This window comes from Oncorhynchus nerka, linkage group LG5 (assembly GCF_034236695.1).
Source record: "Oncorhynchus nerka isolate Pitt River linkage group LG5, Oner_Uvic_2.0, whole genome shotgun sequence".
Classification (NCBI taxonomy): Eukaryota; Metazoa; Chordata; class Actinopteri; order Salmoniformes; family Salmonidae; genus Oncorhynchus; species Oncorhynchus nerka.
The window spans coordinates 65,737,196-65,760,390 of NC_088400.1; the positions used below are offsets into that span (position 1 = coordinate 65,737,196).

The 23,195-nt window shown below is 45.6% G+C and overlaps 2 protein-coding genes across 6 annotated transcripts; one reads left to right on the forward strand and one right to left on the reverse strand.

Annotated features, from left to right (window-relative positions):
- The first annotated feature begins 242 nt into the window (after positions 1 to 242).
- Positions 243 to 4,307, forward strand: LOC115129815 (protein downstream neighbor of son homolog). Its single transcript, XM_029660551.1, has 8 exons — positions 243 to 792; positions 1,085 to 1,165; positions 1,400 to 1,600; positions 1,748 to 1,926; positions 2,038 to 2,216; positions 2,503 to 2,909; positions 3,073 to 3,276; positions 3,637 to 4,307. The coding sequence occupies exons 1-8, from the start codon at positions 373 to 375 to the stop codon at positions 3,772 to 3,774; spliced, it is 1,809 nt and encodes a 602-aa protein (XP_029516411.1). The 5' UTR covers positions 243 to 372; the 3' UTR covers positions 3,775 to 4,307.
- Positions 4,308 to 10,573: 6,266 nt separating this feature from the next.
- Positions 10,574 to 23,049, reverse strand: LOC115129814 (protein SON-like). 5 transcript variants are annotated; one of them, XR_003863690.2, is made up of 14 exons: positions 22,874 to 23,048; positions 21,495 to 21,562; positions 21,186 to 21,350; positions 19,194 to 20,795; positions 18,632 to 19,050; positions 18,305 to 18,439; positions 17,329 to 17,634; positions 16,159 to 16,269; positions 15,961 to 16,077; positions 12,934 to 13,025; positions 12,153 to 12,300; positions 11,845 to 11,910; positions 11,585 to 11,700; positions 11,280 to 11,451 (listed from the first exon to the last, which is right to left on the reverse strand). XR_003863690.2 is itself a non-coding variant. In XM_029660549.2 (13 exons), the coding sequence occupies exons 1-13, from the start codon at positions 22,954 to 22,956 to the stop codon at positions 11,269 to 11,271; spliced, it is 3,519 nt and encodes a 1,172-aa protein (XP_029516409.1). In that variant the 5' UTR covers positions 22,957 to 23,026; the 3' UTR covers positions 10,574 to 11,268. The 5 variants fall into 5 exon arrangements, 3 of the variants coding, with proteins under 3 accessions (XP_029516409.1, XP_064875038.1, XP_029516410.1); XM_029660549.2 differs by lacking the exon at positions 12,934 to 13,025 and having other exon boundaries at positions 10,574 to 11,451; positions 22,874 to 23,026; XR_010463996.1 differs by lacking the exons at positions 11,280 to 11,451; positions 11,585 to 11,700; positions 11,845 to 11,910 and adding an exon at positions 15,103 to 15,293 and having other exon boundaries at positions 12,214 to 13,025; positions 22,874 to 23,049.
- Positions 23,050 to 23,195: the final 146 nt, after the last annotated feature.

The following is a 23,195-nucleotide window of genomic DNA, read 5'->3' on the forward strand; positions in this document are numbered from 1 at the left end:
CAAGATATAGGATATAACTTTAATGTCTGAAGAAACATAAATTATATTGATTTGTTTTCCCGGCAGATTTAGAGAATCAGTGGCTTTATGCGATGGCAAAATTGATCTTGCAGTTATAATTCTAGCCAGAAGATGACGCCAACGCATCTGAATTGTTGTTTGGCTCGAAGCGCGCCGGCGTAACTTGAAACTCCTCCCCTGATATTTTAGCGGGACTCTGACGTTCCACTCACATCGCGCGCTAAATTTGTTTTGTATTGAAGTAAATTCAAGGAAGAACAACACAGAGGGGTATCGGACGCACACAACTATTTTAAACGGCTTTCTTCTTGTTGTTTTCGGACTAAAATTGTTTTACATTATCCTTACAAAATGTCACAACAAGCTGGTTACTCACCTAGTTTCAAAAGACCAGTTGAAATCCTGCGAATGCGGAGGAAGAGAGCCCGCAGCGAGGGTGTCAGTTCTGGCGGCCGAGGCGCGATTTCCAGCCCGTGTGAGGGTGCCTCTATATCCGCTGTTCGACCATTCTCCCCAGGACCCCTGTTCGGCCAGGGTCGCTCTGGAGGGGGAGTGAAGCGGAGAAACCCATTTGCTAGCATCGATAACACCTTCAGCAGCCCAGCGAAGAAGAAAGTCTTTATTTACACTGATGACGACGCCGACTCGTCGGATTCTGTGAAGCTGGGCGGCTCTGCAGGAGTGGAGGGAGAGAAGTCAACAACAAGAACGCTGCCATTTAGTGAACGACTTCTCCAGGCAGAAGAACTAAGCAAAGACGCGCCTAGCAAGGTATGATAGTGGCACACGTTAATACATAGTTTATCACGTTATTATTGTTGTTGTACAATCTAGCTTGCTACTGTACCTAACGCTAGCAGACTTGTATTATTGTCCAGCAAACTACAGTAGCTAGCCAACTGACACGTGACAGAGGTAACGTTAGTTAGCTAAATGCAGTGTTAGCCTGCTAACTACTGTGCACAGTTAACAAATAGCTTTATCTGTCAAAGCATCGCACCTCATGGTGACTTCACACCGCTGTTTTTGTTCCGATCTTTCCCTCATTTCTCTCTAACAACAGAAACCAACTTCTCTGTCCGAAGACGACTCACTGTTTGAAGATGAGGATTTGTTCCAGGAGGAGAGAACACCCATACTGAAGGTGAGTTCTATTAATTTCTCTATTATCTTACTCCTTATGGACATGTCTCCAACTCTATTCTTGGAGAGCTACCAAAAGCCTGTTACAATCATAGCTATCTACATTATAGACAGGTTGTGGAGTAGCTGGTGTGCAGGCTTTTATCCCATCCCATTCAACTATTCATGGCTACAGACTAATGTTAGGGGTTGTTTTGGTATTTTGTGAGTCAACATTTTATCTTGTGTGGGTCAGAGTCCCCAGGCTGGTGCAGTAACATCCATAGCACCCCCTGCGTGTGTGGAGTACCCTGCAGACTGGAGCCTGAAGACGCGTCTCCTTTTCACCTCCTTGCTCCCCTTCTCCTGGGCTGTACAGCCCAGAGCTACAGAGGAGGCCCAGGGTCTTACCCAGCACTGTAGAGGACAGTACACCACTATACCACAGAGTATACAGGTACTGTTATAAATGTTATACACAGACACACCAGTGGCAACCCCAAGGCAAAGGAGTACTGGTACCTGAGGAGCTTTACTAGCAACACAAATATATTGTACTCAGTCTCTCTCACACTCTGATACTCACTTCTCTGTGTTCCTCCAGGACCCTTGGACATCTGCTGAGCTACGATGTGGGTTCCAGCAGTGTCTGCAGTTCTGGCAGCACCCGTCCCTGTCCTGGCTCTCTCTGTTCCCCCGGATAGGAGCAGAGAGAAGCTTCACTGGCAAGAACGTCCCCTGGGCCCAGGACATGGCACTTCAACAGAGCCTCATGAGTGAATGGTGAGTGGGCATCAGAGGGGAGTGTGTGTGTGTATTATTTCAAAAGCTTTAAATGATCTTAAACTCAACTCCTCTCTCTCCCCTCTCTCTCTCTCTCCCGCTCTCTCCCAGGTCAGTGAGCCTGTCTTCCCTGTACAGTCTATTGAAGGCCAGACTATGTCCATATTTCTATGTGTGTTCCTACCAGTTCACTGCTCTTTTCAGAGCCTCAGGACTGGCGGGGAACAGCAACATCACTGCACTACTCACCCCAACCACCAGGGGGCTCAGGGAGGCCATGAAGGCTGAGGGTGAGCTACAAGATACAGTACATCCTTCAAGTTTATTATGTCATATGCACAGGATACACACATGGTGTTTACAGTCCAACGAAACGCTGACCTGCAGGTTCCCTCTCAATAATGTGACAACAGTAAGAAGTAAACAGTAAATCTAATAGAATAAACATTTAGCATTGGTATAAATACAGGAAGTCACTCAACAATATATCATGTAGAAGTTTGTTATTAAACATTTATATATGGATATTCTAATCTTGATAGTAAAACATTTTCTGTCAAATACCTGTGGTTGTAGGTATTGAGTTCACACTCCCCCTGCTGGAAGAGAGGAGGAAGAGCAAGGAGCAGGGATCAACCGCACACAACCAGGAGACAGATGGAGAGGAGGAGGAGACACAGTCTGAAGCCAGTGACAAGGAAGACGACGATGGTGGGTTTTCCTGGCTGACGGAGATGGGAGTGCAGGATAAGATTAAGAAACCAGACAACATCTCCATCAAACTACACAAAGAGCGCAACTCGGTGTGTTTAGACCACAAACCTGAGTCTGTAGTCTGTGTGTCGGGAACGCACACCTTCACTTTCATCAATTTCCTCATCAACTGTAAGAGCCTGGTGGCAGGGGCTGGATCACAGGCAGGCCTGCCCCCCACCCTCCTGGCCCCTACAGCCTTCAGAGGAGCTACGCTACACTCACTCAAGGTGAGACACACGCTGCTGCAGACTGAAACCGTCTAAGGAGCCTTACCTCCCACATTTCAATTTTCGAATGGAAATAACAAAAACTAGAAATGGAAAGTTTCAGAAGAAACGTTGCTGTGTCTAACAGAATTTACAAGCATGTTGCCTTGTGTGTAATTGTCAGGCGCGTAGTGTGAATGTGAAGACCCAGGTGCGTGCTGGGTACCAGGATGTGTGCAGTCTAGAGGTGACGGGACCCATAATGCCTCATTCTCTCCACGCCCTGACCAGCCTGCTTCGGCCTGCTCAGAGAGGAGGCTTCAGCACCGCACTCTACACACACGAACCCACCGCTGTCCTCAACACGCACACCACCACCAGGGAACAGGTCAGTCACACACACACAAACCCACCGCTGTCCTCAACACACACCACCACCAGGGTATAGGTCAGTCACACACACACGAACCCACCGCTGTCCTCAACACACACACCACCACCAGGGAACAGGTCAGTCACACACACACGAACCCACCGCTGTCCTCAACACACACCACCACCAGGGTATAGGTCGGTCACACACACACGAACCCACCACCGTACCGAACACACATGACAACACTGTAACAGACTGGTATAAAGCCTCATCATTTGATCTCCACAATTCAAAGTTAAATCACAATAAAAAATCCATTGTACTTGTTTGTTTATATCCTTCTCTTCCTCCCTGCCTCTCTCCCTCTCCTAGGCTGAGCAGGCTGTAGAGCTGGATGGATGTGGTCTTCATCCCAGCACCATCCAGCAGCTCCAGGAGCCCTCTACCTTGGGGAGGTCTCCCCTCAGACAGCTCCATTTGAACAACTACTCCTACACATGGAAGTCCTGAGAGGAACTCACCCTGCCTCTATCAGAATGCCCAGAGAGCACTGCTAGGCTACGTCCCAAATTGCACCCTTTTCTCTTTATAGTGAAATGCTTTTGACCGGAGCCCAATAAAGTAGAGCACTATATTGGAAATCGGGTGCTATTTGGGACACAACCTAGATGCCTTTAGTGGACTGTACCATTCCTACACTGCCGTATACTTACTGTCCATATCTGTCTGAATAGCCTGTCCACAAACTCCTGGTATGCTGGCAATTGTAGTTTTACTAACTCCCTGTCCCCTGGACTACAACCCAATGACATATGGGAAATGAAGTTTTTGTACATGTAAAATTCCTGGATTTGCCATAATGAGTTGGATTTGGCTAAAGACTTGTTGATGATTTTAGACCCTGCCCTAGGATGTTTTTGTTTTGAACCATTATTTTTATTCCTGTTTTAAGAGCTTCTATTTCAACATAATTGTTTTATATTAATGACGTTATATCTCTGTACTGGTGACATTTTATTGGATTAAATTAATTTGTCACATGATTTTTCTGCTTGACTTATTTTTTTCCCCCCATGACTGTTATAAACTTAACGTCGAAGTCTAAACCTTGAAAGGTTTTGATTTCCTTCTTTTTTTTTCCCTGATTTGCTCATGAGGAGAATAGTCAGTCACAGTGTGGTGTCTTGGCAGCAGAACCACTGCACTGACTCTCCTCCAGCTAGAGTTTCATGTTCCGTTAATGGGAAGCCGACCTGGGCTGCATCCAGGAGAACACAACGTTCTGAAAGCTGCAGATAGAAATGGATTGTATAGAGCTGACCTGATTCCCTTCTACGTGTCAGGCAAGAGCATGTCTTCTATACTGAACAAAAATATGAATGCAACTATTTCAAAGATTTTACTGAGTTACAGTTGATCTAAGGAAATCGGTCAGTTGAAATAAATTCATTAGGCCCTAATCTATGGATTTCACATGACTGGGAATATCTGGGTCTGTTGGTCACAGATCCCTTAGAGGTAGGGCGTGGATCAGAAACCAGTCAGTATCTGTGACCACCATTTACCTCATGAAGTGCGACACATCTTTGCATAGAGTTGATCAGGCTGTTGATTGTGCCCTGTGGAATGTTGTCCCACTCCTCTTCAGAGGCTGTGCGAAGTTTCTGCATATTGGTGGGAACTGGAACACGCTGTCGTACACGTCGATCCAGAGCATATGCTCAAAGAGTGACATGTCTGGTGAGTGCATGTCATGGAAGAACTGGGACCTTTTCAGCTTCCAGGAATTGTGGACAGGTGGACATGGGGCTGTGCATTATCATGCTGAGACATGAGGTAATGGCGGCGGATGAATGGCAAGACAATGGGCCTCAGGATCTTGCCACGGTATCTCTGCATTCAAATTGTCATCGATAAAATGCAATTGTGTTCGTTGTTCGTGCCTGCCTGCCCATACCATAACCCCACTGCCACCATGGGGCACAGTGTTCACAACTTTGAAATCAGCAAACCGCTCTGGTGGACATTACTGGAGTCAGCATGCCAATTGCATGCTCCCTCAAAACTTAAGACATATGTGGCATTGTGTGGTGAAACAAAACTGCACATTTTATAGTGGCCTTTTATTGTCCCCAGTACAAGGTGCACCTGTGTAATGATCATGAAGAAATTCTCACCAACAGGGATGTAAACAAATGTGTGCACAATATGAGGGAAATAAGCTTTTTGTGCATATGGAACATTTCTGGGATCTTTTATTTCAGTCTATGAAACATGGGACCAACACTTTAGATGTTGCCTTTATATTTTTGTTCAGTGTACATAGTATGTTGCTATAAGAATGTTTTGCAAACGTTTGAGCCCACTGATCTGCATAGCTGCATCTTAATGAGTAAATAGGAGCATAGCTATAGATGAACTACACTCATGTGAAATAGGTGTAAAAGTGAAATGGTGCAAATTGGGGTACCTTTACGCACCCAGATGTCCAAATTAACAGGATTGATTGAGGGGGTTTATGACCAAACACTGGACTGGATACTATCAATTTATGTTATAATAATCCATGTTTCATTTTTAGTGTTAAGCTTACTGTATGCTTCCCAGTCTAAACCGTTTGTGTGCATATTTTATGTCAAGCCAGGGTAAGCCTACACAAAACACAGCCCTCATTTTAAGTTTTTCTAAAATCCCCTATGAGAGAAATTAATGGTGGAAAAATGATTAATTTTCCTGTTTTACCGCCAGGTTTTATGGGTATTATGACACCTCCACCATGGGGCTCTATCGGGTGGTTGGATTAATATAAATTAAATAATAGCTCATAATGTGAGTCCTGACACAGACATCTGCTTCTCACGGTTAAAAAAAGAGGACATCCTCTTGCCAATGGCTGAAGTCTAACCCGTGTGCAGATCCATTTCTGACGGTTCGTTGTTTATCTTGCCAAGATAACCAGTTATTCTGTAAGAGCACCCTTCACGGTGACTTGTTCTGTTGCCAAAGTTAATAATCGAGACGATCAAGCAGATTTTTTCTTTTTAGGCTCGTGAGATCAGCGACATCCACCCGACCCTGAACGGATTATCGTATCGATTTATTGATTGGCTATGAGTGGGATTTAGGCTACATTTCCAATATATTTTAAACACTTTTTACAAGACCTAATACTCTTGTAATAACTTAATTGTTTCTCTCCAGATGTATTCTATAAAAATACAAATAAATGTAATTTTTGTAAAAAAAATATTATAGGTGATCAAGGGATAGACATCTTGCAAGATGATTTTTTTTAGGCTTCTTGGTGATTTTGACATCAGTCCAAGCTGGTGAGTTTCTTGAGACCTAGGCTACTACTCTCTCAATCATGTGAAACTCATCAATAAGCATTCTCTATTTTCCAAAAGCTTGTGTCATTATTTGTTTAAAACTAGAGATCTCTGCTATACCTCTGCTCATTCTGTCATTATCATACAAAGGTATTGGAATCATCTATTCATCCCTCTCTCCTCTCTCTCCCTCAAACTTTTTCCCATCCTTCATCCCTCTCTCAAAAGCTGTGTTCTCCATCTGTCCACCCCCCCCCAGTGTCTGTGCCTACCTTCTCCCCTGTGTATGAGCTGAAGGTGGGGTACAGAGACAATGTCACCCTGCCCTGTAACTTTTCCTCCTACCTGGGCCAGGAGGATGAGGGGGAGGTCCGCTGGGAGGCCATGGGGCAGGAGGTGGCCTCTATGGAGGTTGGGAACATCCTTGGTGAGGCCAGATGGGACGACGGGGGCCAAGCGGGTGGAGGTCAAAACGACGTTGGGGTTCTCTTCCCGGGTGGAATTCCCCCCAGCAGAGAGGATGAGAGATGGAGACTTCTCTATGACCATCCAGGAGACAGTGCTGAGCGATGAGGAGATGTACGAGTGTATCTGGCTGGGCCGCAAGACCATCTCTACGGTCTGGCTCAAGGTTCAGGGAAGTCTGTTTTCAGGCTTTCCCATTCAGAGCCGCATTCTGTGGTTGGTGGAGTCGACCAGCGGCCATTTTGGGTGTACCATTTGGAATGTTTGATTATCTTAATTTATGCTTATCACATCCTCTCTCATCCCTCACTCTTTTCTACTACTCTCCATCCATTCTCTCTCTCAGAGCCCGACCCTCCACGCTCTATCACGCTGTTCAAGGGAAGCCCGGTCACTCTGCCCTGCTACGCTGTCATCCCCAAGACCCAGCCCACCAGCCAGATCTACATCCAATGGCTGAAGGACAATGTGGAGATCATGACCCTTAACCCTGCCCCAGACGACAAGGGACCTAAGGAAGAAGACCTCCGTCTCTCTCTCCCACCCAACAATCTGCTGGAGAACGGTGACCTGTCCTTGTTTATCTACAAGACGGAGCACAAAGACCAGGGAGCCTATCGCTGCTTCTACAAGTCCAGGGGCTTCGAGGACCCTAAGAGTGGGATACCAGAAGGTGTGTCTCTGACCATCCTAGATCCATACACTGACTTATATAATTTAACATGTAGGCCTACACACTGACCTATATAACTTAACAGAGGCCTATACCTATATAACTTAACAGGTAGGCCTACACACACTGACCTATATAACTTAACAGGTAGGCCTACACACACTGACCTATATAACTTAACAGGTAGGCCTACACACTGACCTATATAACTTAACAGGTAGGCCTACACACACTGACCTATATAACTTAACAGGTAGGCCTACACACACTGACCTATATAACTTAACAGGTAGGCCTACACACACTGACCTATATAACTAAACAGGTAGGCCTACACACACTGACCTATATAATTTTACAGGTAGGCCTACACACACTGACCTATATAACTAAACAGGTAGGCCTACACACACTGACCTATATAATTAACAGGTAGGCCTACACATACTGACCTATATAATTAACAGGTAGGCCTTCACACACTGACCTATATAATTAACAGGTAGGCCTACACACACTGACCTATATAACTAAACAGGTAGGCCTACACACACTGACCTCTATAACTTAACAGGTAGACCTTCACACACTGATTGACATTGAGTTTGTTCTTTAATTTGTGCTCCTTGTTTTTGAATGCGAGAGCTAGTAACATAGATTTTTCAGTGTTTTTCCCTTTTGTAACACAGGAACAGAGAATGTCACCAGTAGCTCAGACTTCAGTGGGACTAGCGGTGACAGTGAGAACCCAATAACATTCTTCACTTTGGTGACCCTAGATAAGGAGGATATGCAAGGTACTGTACAGGTGTTGCAACGTTTGAAAGCTATTTTCTCCCCAATGCTTATTGTTTTCATTATTGCTGGGACATACCGGTAACGTTTCATTACATCATTACAGTGACATCATCTGAGCCAATATTAGTGCAGACTGATTACGATCTGGGTCTATCAGGTGACTCCCGGCCGGCCAATCAATTACATCAAATGATCATTCATTCAGGACTAGTAACTTTTTAAAGTGTATACAGTGCATTCGTAAAGTATTCAGACCCCTTTGCTTTTTCCACATTGTGTTACGTTAAGACCTTACACTTATTCTAAAATATATTACATTCTTTTTTTCTTTCATTAATCTACACACAAAACCCCATTATGACAAATTGAAAACATGTTTTTAGACATTTTTGCAAATGTATAAAAAAAACAGAAATAGCTTATTTACATAAGTATTCAGACCCTTCGCGATGAGACTCGAAATTGAGCTCGGGTGCATCCTGTTTCCATTGATCATCCTTAAGATGTTTCTACAACTTGATTGGAGTCCATCTGTGCTAAATTAAATTGATTGGACATGATTTGGAAAGGCAAACACCTGTCTATAAGATCCCACAGTTGACAGTGCATGTCAGAGCAAAAACCAAGCCATGAGGTCGAAGGAATTGTTTGTAGAGCTCTGAAAACGGATTGTGTCGAGGCACATTTCTGGGGAAGGGTACCAACAAATGTCTGCAGCATTGAAGGTCCCCAAGAACACAGTGGCCTCCATCATTCTTAAACGGAAGAAGTTTGGAACCACTAAGACTCTTCCTAGAGCTGACCTCATGACCAAACTGAGCAATCGGGGGAGGACGGCCTTGGTCAGGGAGGTGACCAAGAACCCGATGGTCACTCTGACAGAGCTCCAGAGTTCCTCTGTGGAGATGGGAGAACCACCAGGAAGTACAACCATCTCTGCAGCATTCCACCAATCAGGCCTTTATGTTAGTGGCCAGACCGAAGCCACTCCTCAGTAAAAGGCACCTGACAGCTCGCTTAGAGTTTGCCAAAGACACCTAAAGGAATCTCAGACCATGAGAAACAAGATTCCAAGATTGAACTATTTGGCCTGAATGCCAAGTGTCACGTCCGGAGGAAACCTGGAACCATCTGTACAGTGAAGCATGGTAGTGGCAGCATCATGCTGTGGGGATGTTTTTCAGCGGCAGGGACTGGGAGACTAGTCAGGATCGAGGGAAAGATGAACGGTGCAAAGTACAGAGAGATCCTTGATGAAAACCTGCTCCAGAGCGCTCAGGACCTCAAACTAGGGCCAATGTTCACCTTCCAACAAGACATCGCAGACGTGGCTTCGGGACAAGTCTCTGAATGTCCTTCAGTGGCCCAGCCAGAGCCCGGACTTGAACCCGATCGAACATCTCTGTTGAGACCTGAAAATAGCTGTGCAGCAACGCTCCCCATCCAACCTGACAAGAGCTTGAGAGGATCTGCAGAGAAGAATGGGAGAAACTCCCCAAATACAGGTATGCCAAGCTTTTTGCTTTGTCATTATGGGGTATTGTGTGTCGATTGATAAGGGGAAGAAAAACAAATGAATCCATTTTAGAACAAGGTATATGTGAATAGTCTGAAAATGCTACATTATCTTAGCCACATTAGAGCTACAGCCTCCATGCATTTGTCCTCTGCGATGCTGGATCAACCACTCATCTGAGCTGCCAGTGAGAAGTCAGATCGTTTGATGATGTCTGCACTGCTACGTCCGCTGAATGCTTTGGAGGTTGTGTATTGGAATGTGGGATTGGACTCAAGGCCTCAGATGAACCCGTCTATGCTCTGTCCATATATAGTATTAATATCTCTCCCTGCACCAGGAAATGTTTATTGCTACAAGTGCTGGAATGATGACGAGGGCAGGCAGACCGTCTTCAAATACTGAAAACACAGTATTGGAAGTACAATAAACGTGTGTTGTGAGCGCATGGCAAATAAACATTGGAAAAGACACGTTCTCGTCTGTATAAACAACAAAATGAGAAAATGTACTTTACGCACACAGTCAAAGGATTGTATCATTTAATTAATCAGATTAAAAACATTTTTATTTTGGTATTCCAGACCATAACTCCTACGGTTACCCACATCGCTTTCAGCTAACACGTTACATTTGTTTTTATACAGACATTGTAAATAACGCTACCAACAAAAGCGGACTGATCGCTCAACCTAGACAGTAGTAAATGAATCTGTCCAAAATGAGACAGAACTATCAAGTGTGAATCACTTTGAAAATGAATGTTCCAAATGGGTAACATTTGATATTGACGATTTGGTCACTAGGAGAATAGTGGGGTTTTTCAAATTCTCCCAAATGCATTAACACTATGAACTGCTTCTTGAAAACATCATTTGAGCTTCAACACATAAGATAAAACATTCAAATTAGGATTAAAAAAACAGAGTTACGGAACCGTTTTAAAATATCAGTAAGTTTATTTTGCTTACAGAGTAACACCATCTCCTAGTGTTGACCATTAGGCAGCAGATACGGCTCTTCTGAATGCTTGTGGTGTGTAGGCCCAAAACATAGAATAAGACTTGATTAGAACGGACATTCCAATACAAATCATCGTTCCCTGGCAGGTGACTTCAAATTCTGTATGTCCTTTTCAGCCAGAAGGGTCTGCGACTCAAGTCATTTTTTCTCCTGTGTGTGCGAGCGCTGTATCTCAGTCTGAGTGTGTTTCACTGTGTGTGTTAGACGTTGGAGGAGAACAGTGGGCCAGTGGTAGCAGTGGTGAACACAGGCCCTGTATAAAGCCCTGTGTCCCCTGCCACCTCTCCCATGGCCTGCAGAGCCACCGTAGCAGCCATGGCTTTGGCATGCTTCTTATTGGGACTGGCTGACGCAGGCTGGAAGTCTTGACCATTTACCACCACCTGGGGTACAGAGAGAGAGGAGGAAAGGGGAGAAGGAGAGAGGAAGAGGTTATAACACAAACCATCTGACAAAGTCAGCCATAAACTAACAAACAAACCCATTCAAACACAGGCTTATAGCGCGTATCCACACCTTGAAAAGGAAGTTCTTGCGGTGGTCTGGGCCACTGTGGGTCACCATAACAAACTCTGGAGGAATCCACTTCTTCTTGTTACACATCTCCATCAGAGCAGACACTGGGTGCTTACCTGATGGGGGCAGATGGTCAATACATTCATTAAATCAATTCAATTCTAATTGATTGATTCTATAGCACCTTAAAAAAAAATTAAAAAAATGCAATATTGGTAAATTGAGCGAGAGTTAAAATCCTGTGTGTGTGTTGTACTCACCCAGTAGATCCTTCATCACAACCATACCGCCTGACTTCTGAGTCTTCTCTCCCTCAGCCACCAGACCTACGGTCAGATTCAATAACACACATTATTAAGCATCATCAATAACACACATTATTAAGCATCATCATAACATTATTAAGCATCATCAATAACACACATTATTAAGCATCATCAAACACACATAACATCATCATGGATCATCAATAACACACATTATTAAGCATCATTAATAGGAATAGCCTTCTGGAATAATACCGAGGTGCATAACGCTTTGGTGGAAAGCATGGGTCACTTCTTTTCACCTTTGCGGTCGGTCTTGAAGTCGATGATGATTGGCTCGACGGTGCCCTCACGGTGTCGCCCTAGCCCCTCCCCTGTCCGCCATCCCATCTTTCTCATGAGAAACTCCCCTACACCTCCCGACACCGGGGCTGCTCGCAAGAACTGGTCCTACAGAGAGAGAGAGAGAGCGGCAGGAGAGAAGGGAGGGAGAGAGGAGAATAACAGAAGAGAACCATGGAGTGAGGAGGAAGAGGAGAAGAGGGAGAGAGAGAGTGAAGAGGGAGGGGAGAGGAAGAGGCGAAAGCAGATAATTAGTTTCCACCTTGAAAACATCTCAACCACCTCATCCACTCACTCTGTCTCTCATCCAGTCACACCACTGTCACAGTCAGACTTGAGTTAGAGACTACCTTCAGGACAAATCACATGCCTCTGGATAACAGTTAACGGTGAGTGTGTGTATGTGTGTGTGTGTTCCTCTGTCTGTAGTAAATCTCTTCCCCTATGTGAAATACTAAAAATAACTATCTGTGGTGGCAGCTTTTGAAAAACGTGCGTGAGAGAATCTTTCTAGAGAAACTTCAAAACACATTAATAAGAGTACAGATGAAATGAAATAAATTCTGTGGTGAAACTCAAGACACAGCCGAGAGACTTATTTCTTCACACATTATACCACATGTAGGTAAATAAGAGGGTGCTGTGCCTTGACACCTCATTTCTTTCTGTCTCACACACATCTTCTCTCACACACACACGGTTACACAAGATGTATAGTAAGGCGCTGTGTGGTGTACGTACCTAGCCCCTCATCACCGGCCCAGCATCAAACAGGAAATGAGAGGGGGGCCTGACTGTGGCCATGGCAACAAGGACAGCTACAAGGACTGACCCTGAAACAAGTGTCCAATACACAGAGAGGTGAAAGTTCACAGGTCACCCCTGTGAACCCACACCTCTCTCCCTCTGCTCCAATCCAGACCCCTCTTATCGACCCCCTTCCTCAGGCTGCCCCAAGGACGGGGAGGAAGTTGCCCCTAGACACCTAGGTCAGCTTGGAGTTAGGATTTGCGGAAGGGAAGCTGATCCCAGATCTGTGACTAGGAGCAACTTCTGACCGCAGCCTCCCCCAGGGCAAGGGAAAGAGCACAGGCATGTCCATGGACACCTGTAAATAGCCTATGTCCCTCAGAACAGAGTTCTCCCTCAGGCACTGGTCTCCAATTGAGATCCTGGAGCTAGTGTGCAGGTTTTTGTTATAGCCCTAACCTATACGACTCTATACTCTCAGCCTGGACTAGGGTTGGAGACCACTGACTGGTCTAAAACTAGACTCTGTTCATCTACTGGGAAACAGAATGCACCAGGACTGGTTGCTAGGGGCACCCAAAAACCACACAAACATCACAGTCCAGCTGCTGTAATGCTAGCATGCTGTAAATCAATGTCAGCTGCTGTAATGCTAGCGTGCTGTAAATCAATGTTAGCTGCTGTAATGCTAGCGTGCTGTAAATCAATGTCAGCTGCTGTAATGCTAGTGTGCTGTAAATCAATGTCAGCTGCTGTAATGCTGTAAATCAATGTCAGCTGCTGTAATGCTAGCGTGCTGTAAATCAATGTCAGCTGCTGTAATGCTAGCGTGCTGTAAATCAATGTCAGCTGCTGTAATGCTAGCGTGCTGTAAATCAATGTCAGCTGCTGTAATGCTGCGTGCTGTAAATCAAATGCCAATGTCAGCATGCTAGCTGTAATGCTAGAAATCAATGTCAGCTGCTGTAATGCTAGCGTGCTGTAAATCAATGTCAGCTGCTGTAATGCTAGCGTGCTGTAAATCAATGTCAGCTGCTGTAATGCTAGCGTGCTGTAAATCAATGTCAGCTGCTGTAATGCTAGCGTGCTGTAAATCAATGTCAGCTGCTGTAATGCTAGCGTGCTGTAAATCAATGTCAGCTGCTGTAATGCTAGCGTGCTGTAAATCAATGTCAGCTGCTGTAATGCTAGCGTGCTGTAAATCAATGTCAGCTGCTGTAATGCTAAAATCAATGTCAGCTGCTGTAATGCATAAATCAATGTCAGCTGCTGTAATGCTAGCGTGCTGTCAATCAATGTCTCAGCTGCTGTAATGCTAGCGTGCTGTAAATCAATGTCAGCTGCTGTAATGCTAGTGTGCTGTAAATCAAAGTCAGCTGCTGTAATGCTAGTGTGCTGTAAATCAATGTCAGCAGCTGTAATGCTAGCAAAATGCATGTCACTAACATTAGTATGATCAATGCACTCTCATCCCTATATCATGTCTCTGAACATGTCCACAGCATATGTCCATGGCATCTGCCCATAGCATCTGCATGTGAAGGATGTGTCATATTAAATGAAGAATGAACTCAGCAGATCCATCACTCTCTCTATAGCTAAATGATGTGACAATGTGTAACCTATCCTGAGAGAGAGATTCCTCAGGATGTGTCGTTTAAAACAGTAGCGCCCCCTGTCTCTGTGTGTTTGCAGAGCTCAGGGAGACTTGGGGTAGTTACACCCACTGGCTTCAAACAGCCCACTATAGAAACACTACAGGGTAGGAGGGTTCAGACGGGGTCCACAGACAGAGAACAAACGACTATGGTTATTTCCGGGCCTGATGACATTCTGTGTGACTGGGTGTGGGGGAGTGATAGGGAGACACTGCATTAGGGAGACAGCGTGACGGTAGAGACTATAGTAACCGGTCTTAGGGTGCATCTGAATAGTCTAAAGTCACTTCCTCACCTAACGTCTCCAATAACATCTGACCTGATCTGAAAAGGCAGGATAGGTGAAAGAATAGTGCTTTTCCCTTTCCCCTGTTCTGACATCAGTGTGAATCCAAGGAAAGAGACGAGGAAGCATCTTTAGACTACTGAGACGGACCCATAATCTCTGCCTTGCCCTGGGGTGCTAGAGGACAAGGGGGGGTTCTTGGGTCTGCAGACTTACTTCCAGCTCTCCTCTTCCTCCCCTCCCTCCCTCATTCTCCTAGTCCCTTTTCCGACTCCGAGGGGGACTCTATTTAGTGCACAGACCAGAGCACCACTAGTAGATGGGTGTCAGACCAGAGCACCACTAGTAGATGGGTGTCAGACCAGAGCACCACTAGTAGACGGGTGTCAGTACTGCATTTGCACCTGCTTTGGTAAGAATGTCACACGTAAGGAATCTGCATTGCTACCCTTAACATGGTGTACCCACTTCACAAGAAATGTAATTAGTCAGAATGTGTGTGTGTGTGTTGCGGGGGAGGGGTGGGGGGTGATTGAAGTGCAGGGAGATGTTTGTTCATCTCTGTATGTCAGATTAAAGATTCAAGTCTGGGTTCATATGTTACCACTGTTACAAACTGCAGTGCAAATATCAGGCAACATAAGCAAGAGGCTTCCTTTACCGCCAGAGCATCTTTTTCTGACGCAGACAGAAACACACAATACAGACAGATGCTCACTCACACACACACCAGTAAACTATGTGCGTTAGCGCTAACAAGGGTTGCCATAGTAGCAGTGAACCCCACGTTTCGGGGCCCTTACAACTGACCTGGATTCCACTGAGTAACAGTGGAACTACTCCATTCTAACCCAGTTTGTTCTACATCAACAGAACATTTGTCAAACTTTATGCAGTATATGTCTCTGGCTCTATGCGTACAGCCATTTAGTTATTTGACTAGGGCTGGGTGGTGATTAGGGAGCAGGCTGAGGAAGGCGTGTGAAGTGGGTACACCAGTGGGCGATGCAGACACCTGTAGGGTAGTGGGGTGGTATGTTTGGGGTGGGGAGCAGGTAAGACAGTGGACGGTACCTTTTTAATCCAGGCCTGTGGTCCGCTGTTGGACAGCTCCTCTGAGCTGAGCACCGTTGCTCCAGTAGAACCTGTAAACAGACCAGGGATGGTGTTGGACTGGGCCCATGCATCCACCTAACAGAGAGGAAGGTTTAGTGTGTGAGAAAGGAGGTGGAAAGAGCGTACATTATGCTTCTACGAACGCCTGTTATTTACCTGTTCCTGAGCACGGCTGAGCATGCAGATGGCACTGACGTCGTGCGGGTTCTCGGCCAGACGCTTCTGGGCCTTCATCCTCTCACCGACTGCCTGGGTGATGTCTACAGGCTACAGGGGGAGACACAGGAGTCAGCGCCACACACACACCCCAGTCATTCACACAAAAACACAATAGTACACACACACACACACACACACCAGTGAACAGCCGATAAAACAAATAAGGAAAATCCATTCACCATACAAGAAGGAAATCTAGACTTATTCCATGAGACCTAGATCAGTTGTTATATGAAACTACTTACATCTACGTAGTCGTCAGTATTTGTATTTTTTTTTATATAGAGTCGTCAGTATTAGTACAGTTGTACACCCCCCAAAAATAAAACGCAACCTGTGGAATTTCAGCCAGCTTTGTTTAATAACAGTTGCATCAAATACAAAATAAGCACAAATTAACAGCAAGGTCACGGATGACGTCACCTGATTTCTCATTGGTCTGCCCATCTGACGATTGATGATGGATCGATAACTCAATTCTAAACCACTTGTCATCGCCTGGGAGTCAGATTATTAAATGGTATTGCTCTGAGATTTGAGAGGTCAAATAATGCCCTTGATTGTACATTCAATTTGGAATTGGTGGGGAGGAGGGTCAGTATTTACATGCCGCCCTCAGAAACAGCTATTCCAGCTAAACCCAGTCAATGCTGCTATAGGGCCAGATGAGGAGCACAGGTATGGCATTCTAACTAAACTCACCATACCATCTAAACCAGTGGTTCCCAAATATTTTTCTCCTGCTGGGCACGACAACCCACCTAAGGCTTTTGGACTTTTCTACCTTCAAATCAACCACACCAATGTTTCTAGCTACTGTGTGTAACCATAGAACCTGGTCTCAAACTACGTCCCAATAGAAATCAGCAGTGACCTACCATTTCAGAAACCACTGATCCAAACCACTAAATGTGGTAAAACACTGGGTTGAAACTAAAATCCCCAAATAAATCATATTTTTAACGCGTATGACTTCGAAATGCATAATATCTCAACTCACATTCTCTCCCTCCCCCCTCTTTCACGACAACTCCCTTAAAACCCCTCTCCCCTTCATCTCTCTGAGTGTCACCTTACCCCCTGCACCCCCTCCCCTCCGTATCCCACCTGTAGCGGCGGCTCCGGGAACACACTATCACTCTCCTTGACGACCGCCGGCTCCTCCGTTGCCACAGACACCGCAGACAAAGGCGCATCCCCAGGCGAAGTTTCCTTAGCAGCCGTTGCCAATGCCTTGGTCACCGCCACCTTGGCCTTTTCCGCCTTCTTGTCGACGGTCACCCACTCTCCGTAAGCCCCTCCCCCGTCGCCCTCCTTCTTCCTGTGCTGGGAGCCCGACGACACGGGGAACTCCTTGGCAAACGCCGCCTCGCTCCGAACCGCCAACGCCGGCGACGGACGCACGGATGCGTTCTGAGAGAGGAGGAGGGGCAGCACAGGAGTAGGAGGGGCGGGGGGAGGGGGGGGGATTACTGTTAAAAAAATGGGAGAAAAAAAATATAAAAAGACAAAGGAGGTGTGTTTCAACAAGGGGAATGGTTGAAGAGGAATGGCTGGTTATCATAGCAGTTATTGGGCCCAGTCTCAGTCAGGGAGATTTATCTCCAGTGCACTTCAACCAGCAAACTTCACTCACATGACTGAGGTCTCCTTGGGATGGAAGTTTGTGGGAAAATGCAAAAGAGTATAAATCTACCTGGTTTGGTTCTGGGCCCAAGGAGGCTTGCTGTCTGCCTTGCCCATCGCTTATGTTGGCTCAATAGGAAAACATTTTACAACATAACATACTGGTTATGAGGCAGCAATAGAAACATCTCTTAACATCAGCCCAGGGCAAAACAGACAGCATACTGCAGTTCACTTCAACCATTCACCCAGTTAGGCACATTTCTTCAATCCCACATAGTATCTAAACAGTAACTAGTCTTTAACTATGTTCAAACAGTAACTATGTTCTGAAAATTACATATCAGTTCAAACTGCCGATACATTTTTTATTAATAAGGAAATGTTTTAAGCTCAGAATGTACTGTATATTAATGAGAGACATGATGCTGTGTGTGTGTGTGTTCCATGTTCTTACATTGAGGCTGAAGGAGATGCCCTTGACCTCCCTCAGGGCGGCTCGTCCAAACGGTTTGCCGTCGTCCTCGTCGTCAGATATACGGGGTTCAGCGAGGGCCAGCTCCCCTCCCTTCTCCACAATCTTCTTACACTTCTACAGAAACACACAGGACACAGCTAGAGGGTCAGTGTTTCCATTTCCACATACAATTTCATGTCTAAGATCTGTGTTTTATTATGAAAAAGGTGCAGGACTACATTTTGCACCAGGACAAATGCTTAGTAAATGTTCTCCAAAGCATATTATTACATGATTGTCATCATCATGACATTGAAGAGCACTTACGTCAGTGAACTCCTTGATGCTGATGCTGTTTGCCTGCTTGGCCACCTTCCTCTTCACATCCTCGATGGTGGCCATGTTGGGCTGGGGGGGACCTGGCGGGGGCTTGTTGGTGATGCTGGGGAGCGGAGCCATCTGGTGCATGGAGGCCATAGATCCCATACTGGCCAGGGCAGCAGTCATTGTGGCAGCTGTCATGCTAGCCATAGCTGCATTCATGGTCATGCTCATAGGCATGTTCATAGACATGTTCATGGGCATGTTCATATTCATGGGCATGGAGAAGGACATGGGGTTGTTGGGGCTGGGTAAAGGCAGCTGGAGGACAGCTTTGGGTCGCAGGCTCTCTGGGATGGGTATCCCGGCCTTGGCACACATGGCGGCTGCATTAGCCTTAGCAATCTCCAGTAACTGGTCTTTATCTGTGAGGAGGGATGAGTAACACATCACAAACTTGCATTGAGACTTACTGTACACCGGTGTTTTTGTCAAGTTACCATTGGGGAAAATAAAGTTATTCAATTCAAATACATTGATCATTCAAAAAAAATTGTGACATGCTTACCCAGCTCTGTGAGTCGTGGCGGGCTTTTGCTGGAGTCGCGGTTGGTGCGTGCCGGAGACCTCTTCTTGCGGAGGATGAGGACTGGGGAGTGGCTTGGCTCACGCTTCCAGCGGTCCCTCTGGCTCAGCTGGTGGCTGCCGAATGCACCCCTACCCCTCCGCCGGGAACCAGAGCGTGACCTCGATCTCTTTGACCTCCGAGCAGGAGACCGTGACTTGGACCGTTTCCTTTTCGGAGACCTAGACTTTGAGCGCTTGTTCCGTGTTCTGGATTTGGACCGTGATTTCTTCTTTCTCGTCCCGGACTTTGAGCAAGACCTCTTCCTCCGAGACGGAGTCCTGGACTTCCTCTTGCGGCTTGGCGATGAAGACCTTGATTTCCTTTTCCTCCCTGGAGACTTGGATCTGGACCTCCTCTTCTTGGAGGACTTTGCATCAGACCGTTTCTTCTGATCAGGAGACTTTGACCTTGACTTTTTCCTCTTTGAAGGAGACCTGGACTTTGAAGATTCTCCTTCCTTCTCTGTCGTCTCTGCCTCTCCAGATGTTGGCTGTGGTATAGGTTGAGGTGAGGCAGGCAGCTCTTCACCCTGAGGTGTCACCTTGTCCCCTCCATCAGCATCCGTTTTGGGGGGTAAGGAATCTACAGAGCCATCAAAGGTGTCTGAAGTAACAAGTCCATCCGATTCCCCTGGCTCACCAATTGGCTGGCTGTTGAGGTTCAGATCAGATGCTGACGTTGACTGGTGGTCAGTGGAGGCCTCATGCTGCTCACCTGAAGGCACCTCGGGAGGAATAGGGCACTTCTGTGGAGACGTCAGACATTCTGAGGGCTGGGAGGAAACGGCTGGCTCTCCCTTACTGCTGTCCCCTAAAAAGGGTATTGGCTTCCACCCTCCTCCAGTGGGGGCGGCCATATTGACAACACCTTCAATGCTGCTTTCGGAAGCTAGGGCTGGCGGATCGATAGGAACCATTACGCTTTCGTCTTTCACTGGAGACTCATCTTCAGCCAGGGCCGCAGAGGGATCCTTCTCGGCTGACTGGCTGTCTCTTGAGGCAGACCTGGATTTGGATTTGTCGTTTCTGGACGGAGAGGGAGATCCTGAAATCATCTCTCGGTGTCTCGACTGAGATCTCGTCTTAGATTTTGATCGCCTTCTGGATCTCGATCTAGACCGTCTGTCTTTCTTCAAGATCACGAGGGACCTTGACCGGGTTCTCCTGCCTCTCCTGGCAGACCCAGACCTTCGAGAATGTGACCCGGACCTCCGGTGCCGTGATCTGGAACGTGTGTGTCCGCCACGTCTTCTACCGGACCTCGATCTGGATCTCCCTCTCCTGTCCCTGGATCTGGACCTGCGCTTGCCTGAACGAGACCGTGAGCATCTGGAGGAGGACTTTTCCGGACACTTCTCCTCTAGTTTAGGGATGATATCAGGCAGATCCTGAGGTTTGCTCTCCTTGTTCCCAGGCTGAGGCTTCGACTCGGACTCCGACCCAGATGAGCTGTTGGACTTGTCACCATCTTTCTTCTGCTTTTTTTTCTTCTTCTTCCCAGAATGTCGTTTATGCCGCTTGGATCTCCCGTCATCCTCTTCCCCTGTGGAATTAATGACAATATTTTAGAAATTGAAATTAATCATCATGACATTTGATTCAATGGTGCAATATGTAGAAATTGACATTACCTGGTTGCCAAAAATTCTGTTTGTGACAAAAAGCTCAAATTGTGTGTAGAGAATCACTGTACCATCTAGCTAAACTGCTGTGAAATATATTTTCAATAACCAAAAACATAAAATGACAAACAGATCTACCATCAAACTTGCGTTCAATGAGAATGGCAGATCTAGAATTCACATTTCAATGTGAATTGCGTCATGCACAAAGCTACACAATGGACCTTTAAGTAGTCTGCTGATTATTAACATCAAACTGAAAAGGTCACTGCTGTTATGCATATGCTTAGGAGTAGCTTGAGACTACTTACCAGTCTTTGCCTTGTCTCCATCAGAGTCTGCTGCTGATTCTGAGCCGCTCTCTTTCTCTTCCTTACGTTTCTTCTTTTTGCTTTTGTGTTTCTTGTGCTTCTTGTGCTTCTTGTGTTTCTTTTGTGGGACAGCACCCTCTTCCTTATTGGCTACGCCATCTTTATCTGCATAAATAATACCGTACATTACAATTTCATTTGAAATAGATGCTTTCAACTGATCAAAACTGTAGTATCTGTGCAAATAAAGGAAAGGAGGTGAGAGAATATCACTTTAGACTATTGAGATACAGCCCTTGTGTTACTGACCTTGTGTGTTGTTGATCCCATCTGCTCCTTCTGCAGTTTTACCATTGGGATGGCCTTCATCTGTCAGACTTAGAGAGAATGCAGGTATGAAATGACACCTGTACATGAACTTACAGTAGGTTCACTCACTTTCTTATCAGCAGGGGTCTTGGTTTTTAACAACTGGACACAACGAATGGACAATATCTATAAGTGTGCATGAGCTTGAATAATTAACGTAGTCTACATTATAACTGACAGGGCTTGTAAGTAAGCATTTCACTGTAAGGTGAAACATGTTGTATTCGGTGCATGTGACAAATAAAAATAAAATGTGATTTGACATGCGAGGGAGGGGTGGGTATAATTTGTGGAACGTTCTAACGGGAATCTGTTCTAGAAACTTCGTAAATAACAAGTTTGCCAACAACAACGCATACAAAGTTGTTTAGCGGCAGAATAAGATACTGGGTAGGGAGTGGGCTATTTCATAAAGTGTGTCACTCAACACGTTTATTCCGAAAAATGTCTGTCTTCACTCTGTTAGCCTATGGACAAACATTAAGAATAAGCTACGTGGTGGGTCGATGCCTATTCGGCAGCTAGTTAGCTAGGTGAATTGATCGTTCTACTTTGTATGAGTTGTTTGTTGGCAACCTTGTACTTTACGACGTTTTTGGAACAGATTCCTGTTACAACGTTCCACAAATTATACCCACCCTGCGAGGTGGCTACTGTTAGTGAAAACGCTGTTCATGTTTGGGTGCGTACTGTCTGTCTGTTATAAACTGTCGGTGTAGTGAGGTGGCCACTGTTAGTTATTTAGCGTTAACCTCAAATTAGAACGTGATTGTGTAACGTGAAATCTCAAAGACATAACCAAGTCCCCGGCATTGCTTTTGACATAACAGTTAGTTACCTGAATTAAAAATCCGGATAATCTAAAATGTGTTTGTGTAAATGATGTGTATTGCCTTTGCACACTGTGACTCTGTCAAACCAACGTTTTGGGGGAGTTCTAGCAAAGAGATCGCGTCCTGGTAAACTGCTAACGTTGACTTGTTAGCAATCCACATTTAGCATGATTAGCTAGCTAGGAAGGTGCGTAGTGCTTACAAGCCCTGTACCGGGTGCCACGTTAGTTACCTGGTTTGCTTGAACCCAATAACCACAGTATAATAACCTTTGCAAGAACCAACCCAGGAGACTACCGTGTTATTAGTCAGGTAGTTAGCTAGCTAAATACGTTGTAGCCACAGCAACTGCCTGCCTTGCACTTTGTACTGCCGGACACGCAAGCTAGCTAACCTTGTAGGCCAGCACAGAAAATTATACATTTCTCAAATTGCCCGAACAAACCATTCATGCAAGTAATGTAGGCTGTATAAAAACATATTTACATGATATCTTGACTCTCATCTTCAATTTCTTTTATCTTATTTACTACGAAATCGCGAAAAATTTGCTCGATGTTGGCCGCCATGTCTTTGGTAATCCCTCAATGTTTTCCGCGGCGTCCGTTCAGCGCATGTGCAGCATCATAGACCGACGCAGCACGTTGGTTGCAACCCACCTCACATCTACAGATTGAAACGCTGTTCATGTTTGGGTGCGTACTGTCTGTCTTTGCCTCTGTCTGTTATAAACTGTCGGTGTAGTGAAGCACTTCGTTTATCTATTGGTCTCATTTTGGTAGTTTTCCTCAAGCTAATTGTTTTCCCG

What these genes read in the sequence shown, in the direction of transcription:
- LOC115129814 (XM_029660549.2), bottom strand. Translation starts at nt 22,956, where the DNA reads ATGGCGGCCAACATCGAGCAAATTTTTCGCGATTTCGTAGTAAATAAG. An exon ending in GATGAGAGTCAAGATATCAT is followed by an intron (nt 21,563 to 22,873) that starts GTAAATATGTTT and finishes ATTCTCTCTAAG; the next exon opens with TCTGACAGATGAAGGCCATC. An exon ending in GCATCTCCTTCAGCCTCAAT is followed by an intron (nt 17,635 to 18,304) that starts GTAAGAACATGG and finishes CTCCTCTCTCAG; the next exon opens with AACGCATCCGTGCGTCCGTC.
- LOC115129815 (XM_029660551.1), top strand. Translation starts at nt 373, where the DNA reads ATGTCACAACAAGCTGGTTACTCACCTAGTTTCAAAAGACCAGTTGAA. An exon ending in AGAGAACACCCATACTGAAG is followed by an intron (nt 1,166 to 1,399) that starts GTGAGTTCTATT and finishes TGTGTGGGTCAG; the next exon opens with AGTCCCCAGGCTGGTGCAGT. An exon ending in CTACGCTACACTCACTCAAG is followed by an intron (nt 2,910 to 3,072) that starts GTGAGACACACG and finishes TGTAATTGTCAG; the next exon opens with GCGCGTAGTGTGAATGTGAA.